This window comes from Pleuronectes platessa, chromosome 7 (genome assembly GCF_947347685.1).
Source record: "Pleuronectes platessa chromosome 7, fPlePla1.1, whole genome shotgun sequence".
In the NCBI taxonomy this organism is placed as follows: Eukaryota; Metazoa; Chordata; class Actinopteri; order Pleuronectiformes; family Pleuronectidae; genus Pleuronectes; species Pleuronectes platessa.
The window spans coordinates 20,606,461-20,625,237 of NC_070632.1; the positions used below are offsets into that span (position 1 = coordinate 20,606,461).

An 18,777-nucleotide genomic window follows, 5' to 3' on the forward strand; every position below is an offset into this window, starting at 1 on the left:
GAATGTTTGCTGGATGGTATGTGGTGGATTGAAGAAGAAACACAACTTCTTTTCACTTTTACTTGTCCCACTCATGTACCTGAAGCGACCAGGGGGTCGTGACTCCTCTCTGCTGTGATGAGATTTAACATAATTTAGCCAAGGAAGGGGGCTACACTGTTTTTAGATGAATCCCAGCATGAACTATTCATAGGATGTTTTCATCAGAGTGGTTGCTCTGACTTCATTTCAAGGAGCAGAGTTCAATACACCTGACTCTTTTTGAATAATGCATCAAGTGCATTAAGTCAGGTCCTGCAATGCATCAACATGGCAAGCAAACACTAGAGGAAGAAGAACTTCAATTTAAGAGATGAAACCAAATCAATACTAGAGTCAAGAGAACTAACAGTAGTTTCAGGTATATCAACATGTGTTTGATAATCCTTTCTAAGTGGTGATGTTTGTTTCAGCGACTGAGTTCAATTTAATATATTGAGATTGAATCCAGTTGTGAAAATGTCACTATTTTTTAATATAAGAGCATGGAATCATGACCTGGAAGCTGCATTGATTATTATAACCTATGCTTTTATGCTCTACTCAATTACTTTACTATTCAAACGGCTACAGCTAACAAGCTACACTGACAGTGACTGGATCCTAAGACACCATACCCCACAGTCGTGGTGGCAACATTTATCATCCCGACATACAAAAATAAAAAACTAAACAGGACCACAACAGCAACATTTAACCATGACACTTAACAGCCCCATGGGCCTTTGCACCCATGCTGTCTAATCAGAGTGGTAAGCTCACCGATAGCCGCATTACATTACACCTACAATCCAAGCCAGTTCCAGTGTGGGATAAGCAAAGTATATATATAAGAAACAGTGACCATGTCCACCGATAACGTTGTGACTTTTTCTATATGCCTGCCATCAGGTGATTCCTCTGTATGTAGCTGAGAGCCAATCGTCAGTGCCATTCGTCTCTCCAGTCAGGTGTCGCTGTCTGTCCACTTCAGTGATGATCCCACAGCAGCAGCACAACATGTCTTCTCTGTTCAGGTCAGTTTTCATGGTTAACTACTTACTCATTTGAAAGCATGATCTGTCAGATTATCAGGTCTCAGATATCATACATATGGTGACACACACTGACATTTCAGCTGTACCCTGGCCTCTCAGGTCCAGTCTGGATTATCCAGCCCGCCTGGTCCCCTCCTGTGTGCTGTCGGACCGAACCTTGGCCCGTTCAGAGTTCTTCCCTGGATCCTGTATGCTGGCCAGGAGAGAGGTGGATGGCTTGTATTATCTGGGCACTGTCATACAACAAGTTCAGGTGAGCCGATGTCGTGTTTGTGTGTCTCACTGTGTGTGTGTGTGTGTGGAGGTAGGGAACGTGCTAAAGGCTCCTGAATGCATCCTATCAATGAGTTGTCCACACAGTGATAGTAAAAGAACATGTGTGTCTTTATGTGTGTGTGTGTGTGTGTGTGTGTGTGTGTGTGTGCTGTGATGAAAAGTGAGTCTGGATAGTGGTAGAGCAGCTGTTTAGTCACAAATAGTTGTTCTGTCGATCACACTTACATATGTTATGTGTGGTCACTCTTCATCCCTGAACACGCCCGGAGGGGGTTTGGGCAAAAGCATCACGAGACATCTAATTCCCATATGTCCCATAAACTCAGGGCCGCACAGGAGTCTGGGTAGTCGAATTTGACTGTCCATGCACTGCTGGTTTGGGCGTGGTCTCCTCCCAGAGGCAGCTGGTTTGCTCCCTGGACATGGTGATCCACCACCTCGGGCATCATACGCACTGTCTGGTTCCTGGAGACGCTGTCCTGTCGCCATGGGAACCAAATCTGAGACGCTATGGCCCGGGGAGAGTGATGTCCACTGCAGAGCGCAGAGGTGGTTTTGGAAGTGCAGAGGAAACATTTTTACAGATGCATGCAGTAATGTGAATGGAGCGATTAAGTTATACCTTCTACTGAATAATTCTGTTCAGAATTATATTTATTGAAGGATATTTTTAAGTTTTCTTAATTATTAAACTAATTCAGTGACAGATATCTGTCCAAGCACTGGTACATTGTTAACTGGAACAATAGCTAATTCCACATCTAACTGCTAATTCCCAAAACAGGTCCTCGGATAAACTCCAGCAGCATATTGATATTTGAATATTTGTATTTCACCATATTGGACTGAGACAAGTACACAGTACAAGAGCTGATCTCCATCATGGCAACAGCATTTAAAGAATGGTAAATGGTCTGTATTTACAGTATATAGCGCTTTTCTAGTCTTGAACACTACTCAAAGCGCTTTATAGAACAGAATCACCTCCTATTGGGCAGAGTACTGGTACTCTTCATATAAACAAATAGTGGCTCGAAAAATAGGACGTACTTTTCTGTCATTACAAAGAAATACCATTTTACAAATGTTCTCTATACTGAAGATGGTGCATGTCAAGATTATTGTTAAAGTAAAGCCCTGTTAAATCTTAGTCTTTTTCCTGCAGCTAATGGTGTTGTGAGTCTCCGGGTGCTGATGTGGAACGGCTGTGTGTCTCTGGTTCCTGACCGCCTGGTTTTACCCATTTTGGAATCTCACCATGACAGGATAACCAGAGAGCTCCAAATCCCAACATCAGCCCAGAGTCCAAACTGCAGATGGCTTTGTGCCTGCAGCTCCTCCTGCCCCCCCGAGGTGTTCTGCTTTGACTGCTCTACTTCTCCTTGCTGCCCTTCAGTCACCAACCATCAGCCCTGCGTGGTTCCACCCAGATACAGGTCCAACCTCAGAGAGATGGATGGATTTGAGAGGGCAATGCGGGATAAGCGGCTGGACCTCAAAGATACAGAAATGGGAAAAAGTGACCCGGGGTCCTGTTCCTCTTCATCTCTTACTGATGGTGAAACCAGAGCAATTTTTCCTCCTGCGCTGAAAATGAGGAGTAAACACCAACGTCCTCCCTGGAGGTACTGGAGGAGTATAGGGCCCGAGCCTCAGCACAGACAGCCAGGTGGGAAACACAGACATTCACTAAACTAATAAGTTCTTGTCTTTGAGGGAAATCATCTTGTTTTGCTTTACGGCACAAAAGAGAAAGAGAATAAACATCATCCATCGTGATAAAACTGAATCAGTTTTTTTCACAGTACGATAGTGACAGCTCAGCATAGCTCAGCATAGTGACATGTTTATCAAGATATCCCTTCAGACATGTAAAATACATGGTAAATGCTCATAAAGGCCAGGACACTGTCAACACAAAAAGTAATATGGTCCCAGAATCATTATTCACCTGCATGGTAAAACGTTTTGAAACAGGAAAAAGAACTTTGGCCAAACTTTGCTTGAGAAATTGATTTAGTGTTGGGTCACACACGTCCATTTGAAAACGCTGATACATTATAAATTCATGCCCTCTGTATTTGTGCTTGTGTTTTGCGAAAATGCATGTTTGGTGTTATTTTCATTGTTGACCAACAATTTGATGAAACAACCCGCCTCCGCTAACCAGTGTAGTTTCAGTATACATATAAGGTCAGTGACCTTTGACCCCTGAAATCTGTCATCAATTCAGTGTTCACAAGAATGGGACGGAAGTGCATACAGAAGGACAGACAACCTGAAAACATAAATCCTTTAGCCACTGCCTGTTGCAATTGCAGTTGCATAGCAGAATCAGTGACACTGGTATCGTGGTCAAACTATGGTATTGCAGTTGAGGTCTCCAACAAAAATCATTCATTCTGCAAACCTCTGATAATATAAAGTAACACCAGTTAACCTGCAGAAGACCTGTGCATGTTGATAATTTTTTGTTTTAATCTGCAGGGAGCGAGGTGCCCAGGAGAACCTCAAAACCTGTGAAGTTCAGCACCTCCTTGTCCAATCACAGCTCTATGTTTCAGTCACTTCCTGGTGCTAACGGAAGAAGAGCTAACATCATTGACATTTTTGGCATGAACCTTTAACCTTAACCACCTGTGGGACTGTGGGACACTTGACATGTGTCGATAAAGTCTGTAAAAAAAACAAATGCTGTTTGAATAAAAAAACACTTTATTTGATTACACTGATGCAGGTAAAATACTGTTAAGTGCATGACATGATGGTTTAATTTCATTACAATAAATAAAATGCAACAAAATATGGCTTCTCATTATGCAGGATAGAAACCTTTCCGATAATAAAAATAGAATGTAAACTCCATTTAACCAGGCAACAAAACACGTATACTTAGCGTATACTTAGCATTAGAGCTGGTCAGCTCTGTGAAAGCAGGTGAAGGGTTTGGTTTGGTCAGACGTTAAAGGTGAGGTCGATGCTCTCTCCGGCTCTGACACTAACCAGCTGAGTCTGCTGCTGCGACTCTGGAATGGAGGCAGTGATGGCATACGTTCCCGGAGCAACCTCGATGTGGTAATCTTCACCTGTTCCCGAAACATCACCCTGAAGAAAGAAATTGTGTTTGCATAAAAGCATCACAGAACTGGAGGAATGAAACTGATGTGGAAGCACTGTAAAGTTTCTCTAATGACTGTTAAATTCAAGAAGCAGCAGTAATATCAAAATAATATTCTTTCTACAAGATGCATCATTTAATAACTCGGCTAAAGAAGTCTAGTTGCTAGTTTCTAGTCGATTCAAACAACTTTCTGTTGTACAAAGCTCTTACGTGTTTCCTGTTTGGCAGAGCGGCGGTTGTCTTCCCAGCAGCTGGTCGAGTGTGGAACCTGGACACGTGCTTCCTCTCTTTGTCAGTTGGGTCAGTGCAACAGCCTGACTCATAAAACCTCTACAGCACAGAGAGTATATATTTTAGTCTTCCCAGTCACTGGCTGAGAGCACAGACACATCAGGTGAGGACTTAACACCTCACAGATATTTACTGACCTTGCACTGATTGGTTGTCTGTACCATGAGCTCTGCCAGGGTCGCAAAGGCATCATTTGGCTCTGTGTGGCATCTCTGAAAAGGCAACAAAAGCAAAGAGCTTGACTTGAGAACAGATGAGCTAATATGAAACTCAGTCAGGGTCAATCAACCAATTGAAACAGTGACATTAAACAGAAACCATGTAGGTACCTTGACAGGGATTTGCGTGTCTTCCTCTATGGTAGTCGGGGTCTGGGATGGACCAGTGCTGGTCCAGTCCACGCTGCGCCTGGAGGCCCGCTTCAGCACCTCGAGACCCAGACTGGCAGAGCGCTGCAGGGAAGACTCCAGCCAGGCGTGGCTTGTCATGACCAAGTCATGTAAAAACTCAGGTGACCTTGGATGTAAAAAAATACTGTATACATTTATTCTTTGCAAATTTATGTACTTGTTCTCTGTTTTTAAGTTGCAACAGCCGGCTAATCAGGCCACACCAACCGAAGGTTCGGATCAAAGGCCTCCGATGACTGAGATTTAAAATGGCATATAAAGTCTTACCAATTAAAGGCTCAGTTCAAAGGCCTCCGATGTCTACGATTTATAATAGGTCTCAGAATTGGACTGAAGATAACCAGGGATTTAATATACGATTAAAAACCATGATTTGCCAAAATACCAAAATTCACTAAAATAGATATGTCATCATTACATTCGGCACAAATCAGAAGTTTTGAACTAGAAAGGAGGTGAGGAAAGCCACCTCCTGATTGGTTGAAAAGTCAACAGCAGAGACGGGCTGAGCATATAATCAGAAGGTTCGAAGCTTAGTCTTCAGTTGGGTTCTGGAGCCAGCTCCGTTTATCACTTGTAAAAGAATAAACTCTACTGCATTGAACTCTGACCATCTCCAGTGAATTCCTACGACCAACAATTGAGGACTCCTGTAGCAATAGAGTACAGGTGTTGGAAAAAGAAGTCTAGTCTTAGTATCTGTCCCAGTATTACACTGTTGTACACCTTCACATGAAAGGAGGAACAAGCAGAGAGCATTGGATCAGACAGTTGTTTTTTTTGCCTTACCTCAAAGTGAAGACCAATAGACTTGAGCTTTATTCCAAATATACACTGGACAGATTTGATGGTTTGATGTGAAGCCAAAATGAAATGACAATTAAAATCAACAATCAATAATCCTCAAATGTAACGTTGATAATGGTATTTGTTTTCTATGATATGAAACGGATTATGTTTAGACTATTGGTTTGGATAGAACAAAATTTGAATGCGTCGACTTGGGTTATGGGGAAATATGAATGACATTTTCCACTTGCAAAAAACAAAGATGGTTGTCACTCACTGAGTTGAGTACATGAGCGCCCGTATAGGCTACTATCATCACCTGTTTTGTTTGACTAACGTCCTAAAAGGCGAACATACTGCATTTATTATGAACTTATAATAGAAGCAAATCCTCACAAATAATAAACTGGAGCTGGCCTTTTAAAAATAAGATAACCCTGAAAAACAACGACAAATAACAAAATTATTTTACAAATGCTGCAGATAAGTTGTCTGATGCTCAATTTATCGATCAGTTCGCTTGTTTTTAAAAACAAAAACTTCCATCGGTCAGTAGAATTATAGGTTTGATTGATTTATTCACAAACATGTGATCATGAGCTACTTCATTCTACGCCTCACAATTAAAACAAGACAAGCGAACGCAACATAAAATCAACGAAACTGCGCATGCGTGAAGATTAACGCCACTCTAAGCTTTGATAGAATGCGGCTGTTTTAGTTTTTGTTTCGTAGCAACTCACGTTCTTCGCAAAGTCAACCGATCTTTTCAAGAGCTCAGCGTAAACGGCTGCGATCTCACGTGTCCGCTTCTAAAGTCGCTTCATGCCAGTGATCCAGTGAGATGGTTTACGTGTTTACTTGTAGCGTCGAGAGAAAAGGCGCAGAATCACAACGCTGATACGTCAAAACAACGCTTTAGAGAAACCCACGCTTCTTCTGTCACTTACCTTTATCCTGTAGTTCTCACATGTTCCACATCCAAGTGTGTGAAGCATTACTTTCACTCTCCGATCGTGCAGTGTAGAAGTGTCAGGACAGGAAGTGCTGCATGCTAAGCCCCGCCCCCCAACAGCACCAAGTCACGTTGGCGTTTATCTCTAAACATCTGCAGGTGTTTGCAATCGTGCCAATAATCATCTAGTGAGTTTCAAAAAAATCCTTATTCACCTCATAAAATAAATGTTTGTAAGGCTGCACCCTTAATCTTTGTTTCCCTTAAAAACGTAACTGGAATGGAAAAACTTGATTTGATTCATAAATCTTTTTGCTCCATATAAATGTCTGCAGTTCAGTTGGTAAGATAAGGTTTAAAATACTTGCTGGACAGATAAGTCACCGTTTGGGTAAGTTAATCCTGATGTTTCTACAACAAGTTTCCAGGGTTCTCTTACTCAATTTATCAAAACAAGTGAACGCCCAATGTCAAATTATTGCTGCATCAAATCTTTAGGGATTTTCCCAACCAAGTCTGTATTAGCTGTTGACTGGTGGAAGTAAGTCTTTAACCAAATTAGTCAAAACGGGGTCAATAACATTGACCCATTACAGGAAGGAGGTCAACCTCTTGACCACCTGGTGCAGAGACCACAACCTCCTGCTAAATGTCAGCAAGACAAAGGAGATGGTGGTTGACTTCAGGAAAAGCCACACTGAGCACCCCCCACTGACCATCGATGGTGCTGCTGTGGAACGAGTGAGCAGCACCAAATTCCTGGGGGTGCACATCAGCGAGGACCTCTACTGGGCCACCAACTCTGCATCACTGGCGATGAAAGCCCAGCGGCGCCTCTACTTCCTCCGCAAACTCAAGAAAGCGAGAGCTCCCATACCCATCCTGAAAACATTCAACCGGGGCACCATTGAAAGCATCCTGTCCAGCTGCATCACTGTGTGGGGCAGTAGCTGCACTGCACACAGCAGGAAAAGACTGCAACGCATAGTCAACATAGCTGGTAAGATCATTGGTGCCCCACTCCCTTCCGTGCAAGACACCACCACCCGCCTCACCCGGATAGCCACCTCGATCATAAGTGACACCAGCCACCCCGCACACGGTCTGTTCAGCCTCCTACCCTCTGGAAGAAGGTACAGGAGCCGCCGTTGCCGCACCACCAGACTCAGAAATAATTTCATACACCAAGCTGTCAGGAAGCTAAATTCTCTCCCCTCACTCCCCCCAGCCATATCCTCTAGTCTGACTGGAGGCTGAAATCCCCACCCCGCCCAAAAAAAACACTCAGTCTCTGCACTCTTGTACTTCTTGTACTCTTTGCACTTTTATCCCTTAATCACTACGTTTATGCTGCTGTACTGAAAAATTCTGTATGTTTACTTAGTATTAGGAAATGTCTTGTGTTATCTGTTGTGCATGTGCACTTTATCTTTCACTGTGGGAGAGTGGGAAACGTCGTATCGATTCCCTGTATGTTCTGAACATGTTAAGGAATTGACAATAAAGCTACTTTACATTTATCTTTATGAAGTTCAGGATACTCAGTGAGCGGGTCCCTTATCTAAATTTGACAAATCAGATGTCCTGGATTCCTTCATACACGTAACTTGGTCATAATTGTGCCTACATCAGTGCACGTGATCCTGACAAGAGTTATTCAACGTACTAAAACATTGTAACATTTGCCTTTAAAAAAAAAAAGATTGTGTAGTACATTTATTCATTGTGCCAAACGTGAAGCCATTAGAAATCAGACTTGACAAAGACAACTCCCATTTATACAGTTTATTTTTGCAAAAAACACACTGACAGGAGTTTTATGCCATCAGCACGCAGGCTCCTCCCACTGCCTTGATCTTCTCTTCGGCCCTTCTGCTGAAGAACTTGGCCTTGACAATCACAGGCTGTTTGGGCAGCTTGCCTTTGCCAAGAATTTTGTAGTAGCCCTGGAAAAATATAAGAAATATTATTGCACTATAGCTAAATAAACCAAGTATCATCTGACACAATGCCATTCACCTGTTTTCATGTACAAACTGTACAGAGGTTTAAGTTGCAATAATTGCTCATACTTAACAGGATATGACAGAGCACTGAACATGTGTACATTACACTAATTTGCATAACTCATTCATCTCTAGATAAAACGAATTTCCCCACAATACTGAGAGAAAACTTATTTTGTTACAGATAGCATGACAATATGTTGGGAGTACATACTTACATTTCAGCAGTACTTACAGAGCTCACATTTGATCAGAAATGCCCATCTCAAAATTAGAGCTTCAAAAATATATATATCTTACTACTTGGACTATTAAAAATGTTTGTAACGCAAGGCAAAAAAAGCTTTTCAAATAACAGAATTTTATGCTTTAGCTATCGGGGTAATTCAACACGAGTGGCCTTAGGAAAAATTAATAGTAGATTACTAAATATAAAAAAATTAACCAAGCAGGAAAATCAAACTAAGGAAATACACTTTTCCAAGTAAGATTAAAACATTTGAGTCGGTACATCCAACTGATTCTCTACGCTGATAAAGTTAATTACAGACTTTGTGTGAGACATTGCAGATGAGAATTTAACCTCTAAATTGAACTGGTAACACTATGGTTGACATTTCAAATTTAAAAACTTTGTTACATCCATGATGTGATGATTCAGAGACATTCAGGCTCCCAATGACCCAAACTTTGCATAGTGCTAACAGTTATAAGGGACGAGAGTTTTTTGGCCAACACTTACAGCGCGCACAGCATCAATGATGGGGGCGGGACCCTCAGGCTTCTTGCCATAGTTGAGTCTGGTCTGCTCGCTCACCAGCGTCCACAGCTTGTCCAGGTTGATGGTGGGGCAGTGGGTTGTGTTTCTCTTCAAATGGTAATGTCTCATACCCACTTTACCGAAGTAGCCCGGATGGCTGGGGGTCAACAGAAAATACAGATGTAAGGATTGCAAAACAACCAGTCCTTTCATTGACTACATCCATGTGTGGAATAACGGGACTGGATATATAGGTTATCTCTTGGACAAGTAATCTCTTTAGTTAAAAGTATTGCTGTACCATAAATATTGTGCTTGTGTTTGATACAAGCACAAGATGAGTCAGCAAAGTTAGACCAAGACATGATTGAAGCTTTGTAACTGCCCATGTGGGTGACTGACCAACAAAAAGCCAGTCGGTGAATAGGACCAGTCTTCACTCTAAGAGGACTCTAGCACACCAAGACAATGATTGTGTCAGGGTGAGACTCTAGTCTCTACACAAAAAGTATCACTTCAGCAGGAATGCAGCCATGAGGTACAATGCCATGCTCAACTAATGAATACACGTTTAACACAAATGTCAGTGTCCTATATCTGGAATATTGGAAATGAGTTTATTAATCTGCATTGACATGTAGATACCATTGCTGATGAACACAGACCTATACCTTTGTTGGGAATTGTTCCTTGACACATTCATACCAACAGTGCAGTAAACACAGGCAGTTGCAATTACTTTGTCAATTCCATTTTCATTGTGACATGAAAATTTCCTTCACTCATGTAGATGAGACGACCTTGACTAATAAAAATCATTACCATACAATACGTTGAAGAATCTTACAGACACTGCCTTTCCAAACTACAACATAATGCAATTGACGTTTCCATGGATTGATGTACTGCACATTCCTTTTCCAGTGTTCCCAGATAAACTGCCTACTTCAATAAACACCCTCTGTTTTTTAAGTCATTGAGCCATATCGGATAATAGAAATCTAAGTTTCCCTGTTCAAATATTTTGATTAAACAGTGTGTGTTAAAGTAAATAGGATTTACAGTTTAGTTTTTGTTCATAGTATTGAATATCAAGAATCATAGATATGTCATGATATTGACTACTATACCAACCTCTACACCAAACTTTCAAGTATAAGATGTGTCAACAGAACACAATTTTAACATCAGCAGCAGCACATTATTTCGTATCACACTTTGGCATAAATACAGTTTAAAGACAGGTTCATGTGAGATCAGCTGAACACTAAAACAACCACTTTTCTTCAATTCAGCCATTCCCACACACTGAGCAGCACTTACTATTTGTCGAAGTTGATTCTGTGGTGATGCATACCACCAGCATTACCACGACCTCCAGGATGCTTCCTGTGCTTGCCTATTCAGATGGACGAAATAACGTTTATTATCACAGTGACATTACCAGACAAACAGCTATACTACTCAGATCTCGGGTACATGGGATGTGTATACTCACCGATACGACCATGTCCGTGGCTGACATGTCCTCGGAGCTTCCTGGTTTTGGTCGCCTTGGTTGGCTGTTTGGAAACAATGGATGAAGGTTAGCATACCTGAACTTCAACTCTCACTAATGTGGATGTGGCTTCTATTAGGTGTGAAGCTAGCTGGTTAGCAGCAATTCAGAACACCATGAAAACCTGTCTAGTCTGGCATCGCGGCGGGTTAGACAGCTGTTCAACTTAAAACCACAGTGCAAAACTACATAAACTCAAAACGGGACACAGCAAACACATTTCAACAGGAAACCACGCTCAGTCGGTCCATGCCATGTCCCCGGGTACTTACATGCTGCCTAGCATTCTCAAAGGCTAGCGCTAGCTTACAGGTACTTTTACGCGTTAAGCGCTCACAGCGGAATAAGCCTTTAGCACAGTATTCAGCGTCAGTTCTTACATCTGTAACAGCTACTTGTGTCACATTAATGAATACAAGGCTTCACGTTAACTCAAGCTAACAACTGGACAGAAACCGCGACTAGCTGCAGCAGCTAGAGGCCAAGCTACCACACAGGCAACTGCTCACAAATCCGTGTATAATTCATTAATGTGTGTAATAACAGCCAGGAATCACTCAACAGAGGGGACTGCTCAACAACATGTCACCGGATGATACTTTTCCTGGCCAAACGCACGAGGATGGACACAGATTTATCTCTAGTTCAGTGCTGAGGGGTTCACGATAGCACCTACCATCTTGGAGGAGAGTTGAAAGAGGAACGGGATTTGGAATTCACGCGGTTTTGTGCGAGATTTGCTTGCGACAACAAAGTGCCGTGTGTCTTCTTTGTGTTTTAACGGCGATCGGTAAACCTGCTTACAGGCCCAATTCCGCCACCTTCTGGACTGGAGATTGAATAAAAATATAACTTAAAACTTCTCTTATTCGGTTCATCTCCATGGTTTTATAGCAGATTCGCCGATAAAATTATGTGTTTTATTAGAGAAGCCCACTGTTCATTCCTTTTTTTCTACATATTAGCATGTGTAGCAGAATCATTATTCCAGGACTACCTCTGCTGCCAAGCAGTGTAGTATGGGTATTTGTTTAATAAAGGAAAAACATTACAGGGCAGATAGTCCAGAGAACAAGCACCCATACTGTTCTACTTATTTCTTTCCCTCAGGTTACTGACGGAACATCTTGATATTGATCATGAAATATGGCAGATTCTACATGTGTACATGTAAATATGGCAACCGTTATTCAAAGCTGACAGGACAAGGTGAATTTTTACCTCCACCGAGGGCATTATGTTTTGATCTGCATTTGTTTGTTAGTTAGCAGGATTACTCAAAGAACTACTGAATGGATTGCCACAAAAGAATGGTGGGAGGATGTGGTATGCGTCATGGACCAACCCTTTAAATTTTGGTGCAGATCCGATTGGGTGAGGTTTAGGGATTAGGGTCAGTGGTCGGATCTAGGAAATATTTTTTCACTTTATTCCAAATTGTGAGATAGGATGTTTTTCAACATCATGAATCTTGATGCCAAAATTAGACATCTCAGTGCATTGATATCTATGAGTGTGTGCAATTTTTCTCACATCCAAATAAAAATTTAAATGACTTCTAATGGTTTTTGTTCTTTTCTTTTGATCAGGAACAAGAACGTGTCAGTGTTGTTTTTCTGCATTCTTAATCAAGTTATCTGTAGGAGTCAAGAGATGATCCAAAGTTATATTTATTCTGAGGTGCAAAGTAAATTTCCTGTGAAACTCAGAGTAAGTATAGGAGTAAAACACTTTCATTATCAAGTTAGTGTGATGCTGCATTAGCCGTGGTTCATTCAGGCTCAAGTTACAAGTTCATTCACAGACAGTTGCCTGTTATTCAAATGCAGGCAAATTATTTGGAATAGTAATTTATTATTGGACTGAACTCGGTTTATATCCGGATATCTGCTTCATGCTTAGATGGAAGAAAAGACAAAAGTTCCAGCTTCACAGGAGTTTCTGAGCCTTATTCAACCTCATCAAACCTGCAAGGGATGTTCTTTTTTAAACACAATATAATTTATGTTGCTGTATTTCTGTCAGAATAATGAAAATGGACATTTACTCAAGTACTGTACTCAATTTGAATTACTTTACTTAGGAATTTCCATTTGGAAATGCTTTATATTTTATAGTTTTTACATCACTCTATTTTCCAAGAGCTAAAGTTACTAGTTCATTTTGAGATGGTGAAATTATAATATATGGTGCCTCTAACAATATCATGTAAAGTAAAAGTAAAGCTATCCCACAATAGGACTACTGAAGTCAAACCATTTCTGAAGCACGATTCATGATCCACTTGTGACTGTCAATGTGAAGTGCTGCAATGTCACAGCTGGCCGAGGTTGAATCTGCTTTCCACCAATCAAATCGTCCGTGTCATCCTTGATACTGAACACATGTAACAGTTACATCCCTCTCATCTTCAGCTCACATCCACCCGAGGACACTCACCTGCTTCCTGAAGCACACATCTTGTTCTTTCTATCATTCACACTCAGGTAAGACACAATTACCATCGTACTTGATTCCTGCATTTTGAACGTTCTCTTTCCTCTCATGTGCTATGTTTGTTTTTTTGTACATGTTATTATCCTTCAAATTTCCCAGTATTATTATCCTCGGTCAAATGTACAGATAAATAAATCAGAAAATCAAATTCCTCTGCTTCACCTCCTGCTTTTTTGTTCTTTTCTGTTTGTTTTGATTGATACACAGGAGTTTTCAAACCAGCAGCTTCTTTTGTGTTTTCTCTTTTCTTAGTTAACCCCAAGGGGCCTGATCTCCTGGAGATGACAGACCTGGTGCACAGATGCCATGGCAACTTTCCCCAAAGGCGTGCCACCTTGTTTCCCCAGGTAGGAGAGTGTGGAGCCCAGCTCATACCGGAGGCCATGCCATCTGAGAGTACTGTCTAAATCCAGAATCTTCGGCTGAGGAACCAAGCGTCCAAGTTTTACAGTGCGGAGAAAGTGGGAGAACAGCTGTTGATATTTAATTTGATTATTATTGATGAGAAGGATCAATCTCATTATTTGATAGGTCTGCAGGAGTGGATTCTCTGAGATGAAAAAGGAGTCAAGTCAGTTTTACAACGGAGAAGCTGGAGCAGCTTTGCCATCATCTGCAAAACAACAAAGACAACCTGTTACCAGTGTCGCAGCTGTACTGAAGAGAATAAGGTAAATTAAATCACAACATGCATTTGTATCGAAAGGAAGAGTTGGACATTTTGGGAAATAAGCTTATTTGCTTTCCTTTAAGAGTTAAATGAGAAAATGATACCTCTCACATTTCTGTGCATCTTGTTAGTTAGTTTGACTTAAGACAGAAAACACATGGAAATATCCAACCTGACTCTGTCCAAACGCTAATAGGTGTATATCCAAAACTGCTTGTTTAATGTTTTATCATCTTTGTGGATTTAGGATTTTGTTTGTGCTATTAGAAAGCTCGACATTCTTTGTTTCGATTGATCTGCTTGAAAAATGTCAGTCAAGTCTTCGTTTATTTCCACAGGGTTCATACAGAGGCCCAGAGGATTCTGGGTAATTCCTGCATACCTGTTGTGAGCCTGGAGCGCCTGAACTTCCAGTCCGTCTCCTTATTGTCTTTGCAGCCTGAAGTGTCTCTGGTTCAACTTCCCAGCCAAACACAAACCGAGCTTCACAATGACGTCACTTTAAATCATCCTCAACAGGTAGAGACATGACGATTTAAACATTTTCATTTGAAACAAAGACGAATAGGAGTTATCTTTTATGATTATTTTAACTTTTTACTTCACGTCTGTGTCCTAATCTCTGCTCACAGAATGGATTCAGTGAAAACGAGGGACACATTTTAGAGATCAGAGAGGATTCACCTGAGTCTGAACCGGCAGCATTATCTGATCTAAGTCAAACAGAAACAACATCAATTTCCTGGACTGAACCGTACTCTCCTGACAGTTTCCCCTCTGAAGACCCAGTGCAGGACGCAGGCTTTGACTGTGAATCAAACCCAGATCAGTCGTATATCCTGTTAGATTGTGGATCTGATGAATGGGACCCGGATGGAAAATCAAACTCTGAAACGTTTTATTTGGATCCAGATCAGGGGCACACCATTATGATCGTACTGGATCCAGAACCAGAGACCGATCAGACCGCATCCCTGCAGCTCGAGGCTGCGTCTGAAAGTACATGTGAGGTGGATGTGGTTGAAATGGAGGAGAGTGAGGAGCAGAGAGCTGATGTTTGCTGCTCACATGAGGAGGCACACTCCTCCATCCATCACCCTGAACCTGGAGATGGGACTGAGGAGGTGGAGAGTGAAGACTTCTGTGCCGTCTGTCTGAATGGAGGAGATCTGCTCTGCTGCGACAGCTGCCCTAAAGTTTACCACTCGGCCTGTCACATACCTCCTCTCATCAGCATCCCACTGTAAATAAATACTGTAAATACTGTGCAAGTACACATATCTGCAGATATGCACTTATAAGCTGTACACCCTTTTCATGTTTGCGTTCAGTGTAAAGAAGGAACAAGTGATACAGATGCAAAAATGTGATATTTTTTATAGATTCTCTTGTTTACTATTATGTAATTATATAAATGAAAGACAACACAATGCCACTGTATCATTCAGCAAACAAAAGACACAAGTATATCTCATAGATGTTGCAATCCTTGGAATGAATGAGAAAATATATTTTCCAAACTGTGAACTCACACAGTCCTGTGTGTCCTACAGAGGTGACTGGGTGTGCACGTTGTGCAGGTCCGACCAGCAGCCTGTGGAGGGCTACGACTGTGAGACCATCCACAACTGTGAGGGAATCAAACCCCCGTACAGATTGTCCAACCAGGACCAGAGGGTGAGCTGTGAAGCACTGGTTTGGTTTATATGCTGATGTTTGGATAAAGTTTGTATTTTCTCTCATACTTCTTTATTTTGATAAATCTTTATATAACCAATTTGGGCATTAAGTTCAGTTTCCTTTATATTTCTCTTCAATAACCAACCAAGATAAAGTTAGGAGGAAAACCAAATTGTCATTTTACTGATAATAACTGTTTCACAAAATTAAAGAGAAGAACCACAGAAGAGAATGCAATTACATAGGGTTTGTGTAACAACAAAATACTATTGTAGTATATTGTGATTGTGCATCACTCGTATGCTTCTCGGTTTCAAATCAGTTTGAATGTGTGTTTGAGTTTGTGTGTTTCCCTTTGCAGAGGTGTGAGAAGTTGACCCTGCTGTTGTACTGTCACCTGCTCAGCGCTCCGTTTCATGAACCCGTCAGTCGTCTGGTCAGTCCGACAGATTTATTTAAAAAGATCTAATGCAGGATATTACCCTCTTAGGAATCAATCAATTAATCAATCAAGAATAAAGCAAGAATCCATCGGTACGCATTCAATTTTAAATGTATATTAGTACGACTCCCTCACCACATACAAATAAACCTTGAGTAAAAAATAATCATCACTATCATAATAAAGGCATTTATCAAATACCTTAATCAAAAGGAACAAAGCAAACTTTTTAAGCAACACTATGTGACTTTTACTGAGCAGCAGCGCCCTCTGCAACAGTTAAAAATTGTAAAAATATATGGTTTAAATATTTATGTAAAACAACAGGAAATGTAGCTGATTAAACTATAATACAACTTATTACATATGAAGCGATTTTATACCAACTGCTTCTTGTGACTTTTATGAGGTTCTCATAAAAGAAGTTTTATGGTATTCAATCATGAATGACATACTGTGTAACATCAACACTATCAGTTGTTTTTCCCTGCTTTGTCTTTACATGATTTACAAATACTGTTTTATTACAATAAGTGAAACATATTCAGTGTCCATACATTTGTCTAGACAGACTTTGACTTAATGTAAAACTCACACTAAGTGACATCATCATGTAATGATCACAACAATCTGCCTAGAGAATAGAGAACACACACAACAGCCTCTCGTACAATAATCTGATCTGTGACTGCCCTCCAGGCTCGAAACTACTACCAGATCATCAAGAGGCCCATCGACCTGTCGGTGATCCGCAGGAAACTGGACGAGAGCAAAACCGTGCACTACTTCAGCGCTGAGCAGTTCGTCGATGACATCCTGCTGATGTTCAAGAACTGTGCTACTTTCAATTACGTAAGTGTGTCATAAGGATGTTGGAATCTGAGTGGATTTGCCAGTTTAATCTAATTTCTCCTGTGATCAAATTATTTCTTCAATATAGCCTGAGGTAATGAATTCCACATGTGGCATCAAACGGGGCCCAGATACTATCAGGTCAATAACTGTGGTATTTTCCACTTTGGTTTGTCTATTTATAGACACCACCAATCGGGATGTGTCTATCTGCTGGTAGAGAGTACATCTCAAGTGAAGACATCACTAGCTCCATTTTGATTCTAACATCCAAGTCCCAGATCCATAGCTTGATTATGAAGCGTTTTCAGATTACAAAATAAAGTACCTGCCGAGCAGACAGTATGCAGACTATATACAGCTGTTTTGTTGAAACACACTATATTGTCACCGTTTTATTTTCATAATGAGGTCATGAATTCTCGAGTTAAGCCATATACTTATTTTGGGAAGTCATGCTGAGCTTAACCTTATACACCATCACATCCCAATCAGTTCATCATTGGGTCCAAGTGGAAGTTTTGTTTTGCCAGATTTGCCAGAATTCCCTCTGGTTGCTTCTTATATATAATGTTCACAAAATATGTGAGCTCACAATGACCGTGACCTTTGACCCTTTCCCAAATGTGATCAGTTCATCTTTCAGTCCGAGTGAATGTGTCTGAAGAAATGACTTGTGTTTCTATGTATGGACATGTGGATGGATTGTACAAACCGATAATATATCTTACCTGCATTCATGACTGAAACAAATGCCATCAAATTTCATTTAACTTCTCTCTCTCTCTGTGATGTGCAGCCAGACTCGGAGGTGGCTCAGGCCGGGCAAAACCTGGAGGTGTTCTTCTTTGGCAAACTGAGGGAGATTTTTCCTGACAGGACGTTCCCGACAGCCAGCCAGGACACAGTGGACGCCGCTCGTCTCCGCTGGCTGAGCAAGAAGAGGAAGGAAGACAACAGGAAGAGGAGACACACGTTTAGAGGGAAAAAATATTATCTTTAACTTAACATTCTTGTGTCAAAGCCTTTTTGTACTCTTATTTTTTACATGGAGAAATGCATTTTATTGGGAACCAATAACATGTGTGTCAGATATTTCCACAGATTTGCAGGTATGAGAAATTCTTGGCAAATTATTCCCATTAGTTTAAAGGCAGCAGAGCGATGCGGTGGTGAGCACAACTACCTCACAGGTTCCAATCCCAGCTTAATCCTACAGTCCAAAGACATGCAGATTGGAAACTGTTTAAATGGATATTCTAAAATGTCTGTATGTTTGTGTGAATGGTTGTTTGTCTTTGTAGCCCTGTGATACGCTGGCAACCCGTCCACCTCCGCCAAATGTCAGCTGGGATTTGTCCAAGCTCCCCCATCGACCGTCAAATGATAAACTGT

At 41.1% G+C, this 18,777-nt stretch overlaps 2 protein-coding genes and 1 non-coding gene across 5 annotated transcripts; all 3 read right to left on the reverse strand.

The window, feature by feature from the left end:
- Positions 1 to 4,049: 4,049 nt before the first annotated feature.
- On the reverse strand, positions 4,050 to 7,027 carry akip1 (A kinase (PRKA) interacting protein 1). 3 transcript variants are annotated; one of them, XM_053427305.1, is made up of 6 exons: positions 6,914 to 7,027; positions 5,964 to 6,008; positions 5,094 to 5,280; positions 4,902 to 4,976; positions 4,684 to 4,803; positions 4,050 to 4,457 (listed from the first exon to the last, which is right to left on the reverse strand). In XM_053427305.1, exons 3-6 carry the CDS (start codon positions 5,250 to 5,252, stop codon positions 4,308 to 4,310), a joined length of 504 nt encoding a protein of 167 aa, XP_053283280.1. In that variant the 5' UTR covers positions 5,253 to 5,280; positions 5,964 to 6,008; positions 6,914 to 7,027; the 3' UTR covers positions 4,050 to 4,307. The 3 variants fall into 3 exon arrangements, with proteins under 3 accessions (XP_053283280.1, XP_053283282.1, XP_053283281.1); XM_053427307.1 differs by having other exon boundaries at positions 5,964 to 6,026; positions 6,914 to 6,982; XM_053427306.1 differs by lacking the exon at positions 5,964 to 6,008 and having other exon boundaries at positions 6,914 to 7,025.
- A 1,661-nt stretch (positions 7,028 to 8,688) lies between these two features.
- Positions 8,689 to 12,019, reverse strand: rpl27a (ribosomal protein L27a). Its single transcript, XM_053427308.1, has 5 exons — positions 11,919 to 12,019; positions 11,183 to 11,246; positions 11,008 to 11,083; positions 9,667 to 9,841; positions 8,689 to 8,864 (listed from the first exon to the last, which is right to left on the reverse strand). Exons 1-5 carry the CDS (start codon positions 11,919 to 11,921, stop codon positions 8,736 to 8,738), a joined length of 447 nt encoding a protein of 148 aa, XP_053283283.1. The 5' UTR covers positions 11,922 to 12,019; the 3' UTR covers positions 8,689 to 8,735.
- On the reverse strand, positions 10,058 to 10,185 carry LOC128445332 (small nucleolar RNA SNORA3/SNORA45 family). The gene has a single exon (XR_008339414.1). It is a non-coding gene; the product is annotated as a small nucleolar RNA SNORA3/SNORA45 family (small nucleolar RNA).
- Positions 12,020 to 18,777: the final 6,758 nt, after the last annotated feature.

Excerpts from the sequence above, each read along its gene's own strand:
- rpl27a (XM_053427308.1), bottom strand. Across the intron at positions 11,084-11,182 it reads CCACGGACATGGTCGTATCG|GCAAGCACAGGAAGCATCCT; the intron begins GTGAGTATACAC and ends CCATCTGAATAG. Across the intron at positions 8,865-9,666 it reads TCATTGATGCTGTGCGCGCT|GGCTACTACAAAATTCTTGG; the intron begins GTAAGTGTTGGC and ends ATATTTTTCCAG.
- akip1 (XM_053427305.1), bottom strand. The coding sequence starts at position 5,252 with ATGACAAGCCACGCCTGGCTGGAGTCTTCCCTGCAGCGCTCTGCCAGT. Across the intron at positions 4,977-5,093 it reads ACACGCAAATCCCTGTCAAG|AGATGCCACACAGAGCCAAA; the intron begins GTACCTACATGG and ends TTGCCTTTTCAG. Across the intron at positions 4,458-4,683 it reads CTCTGCCAAACAGGAAACAC|GGTGATGTTTCGGGAACAGG; the intron begins GTAAGAGCTTTG and ends TTCTTTCTTCAG.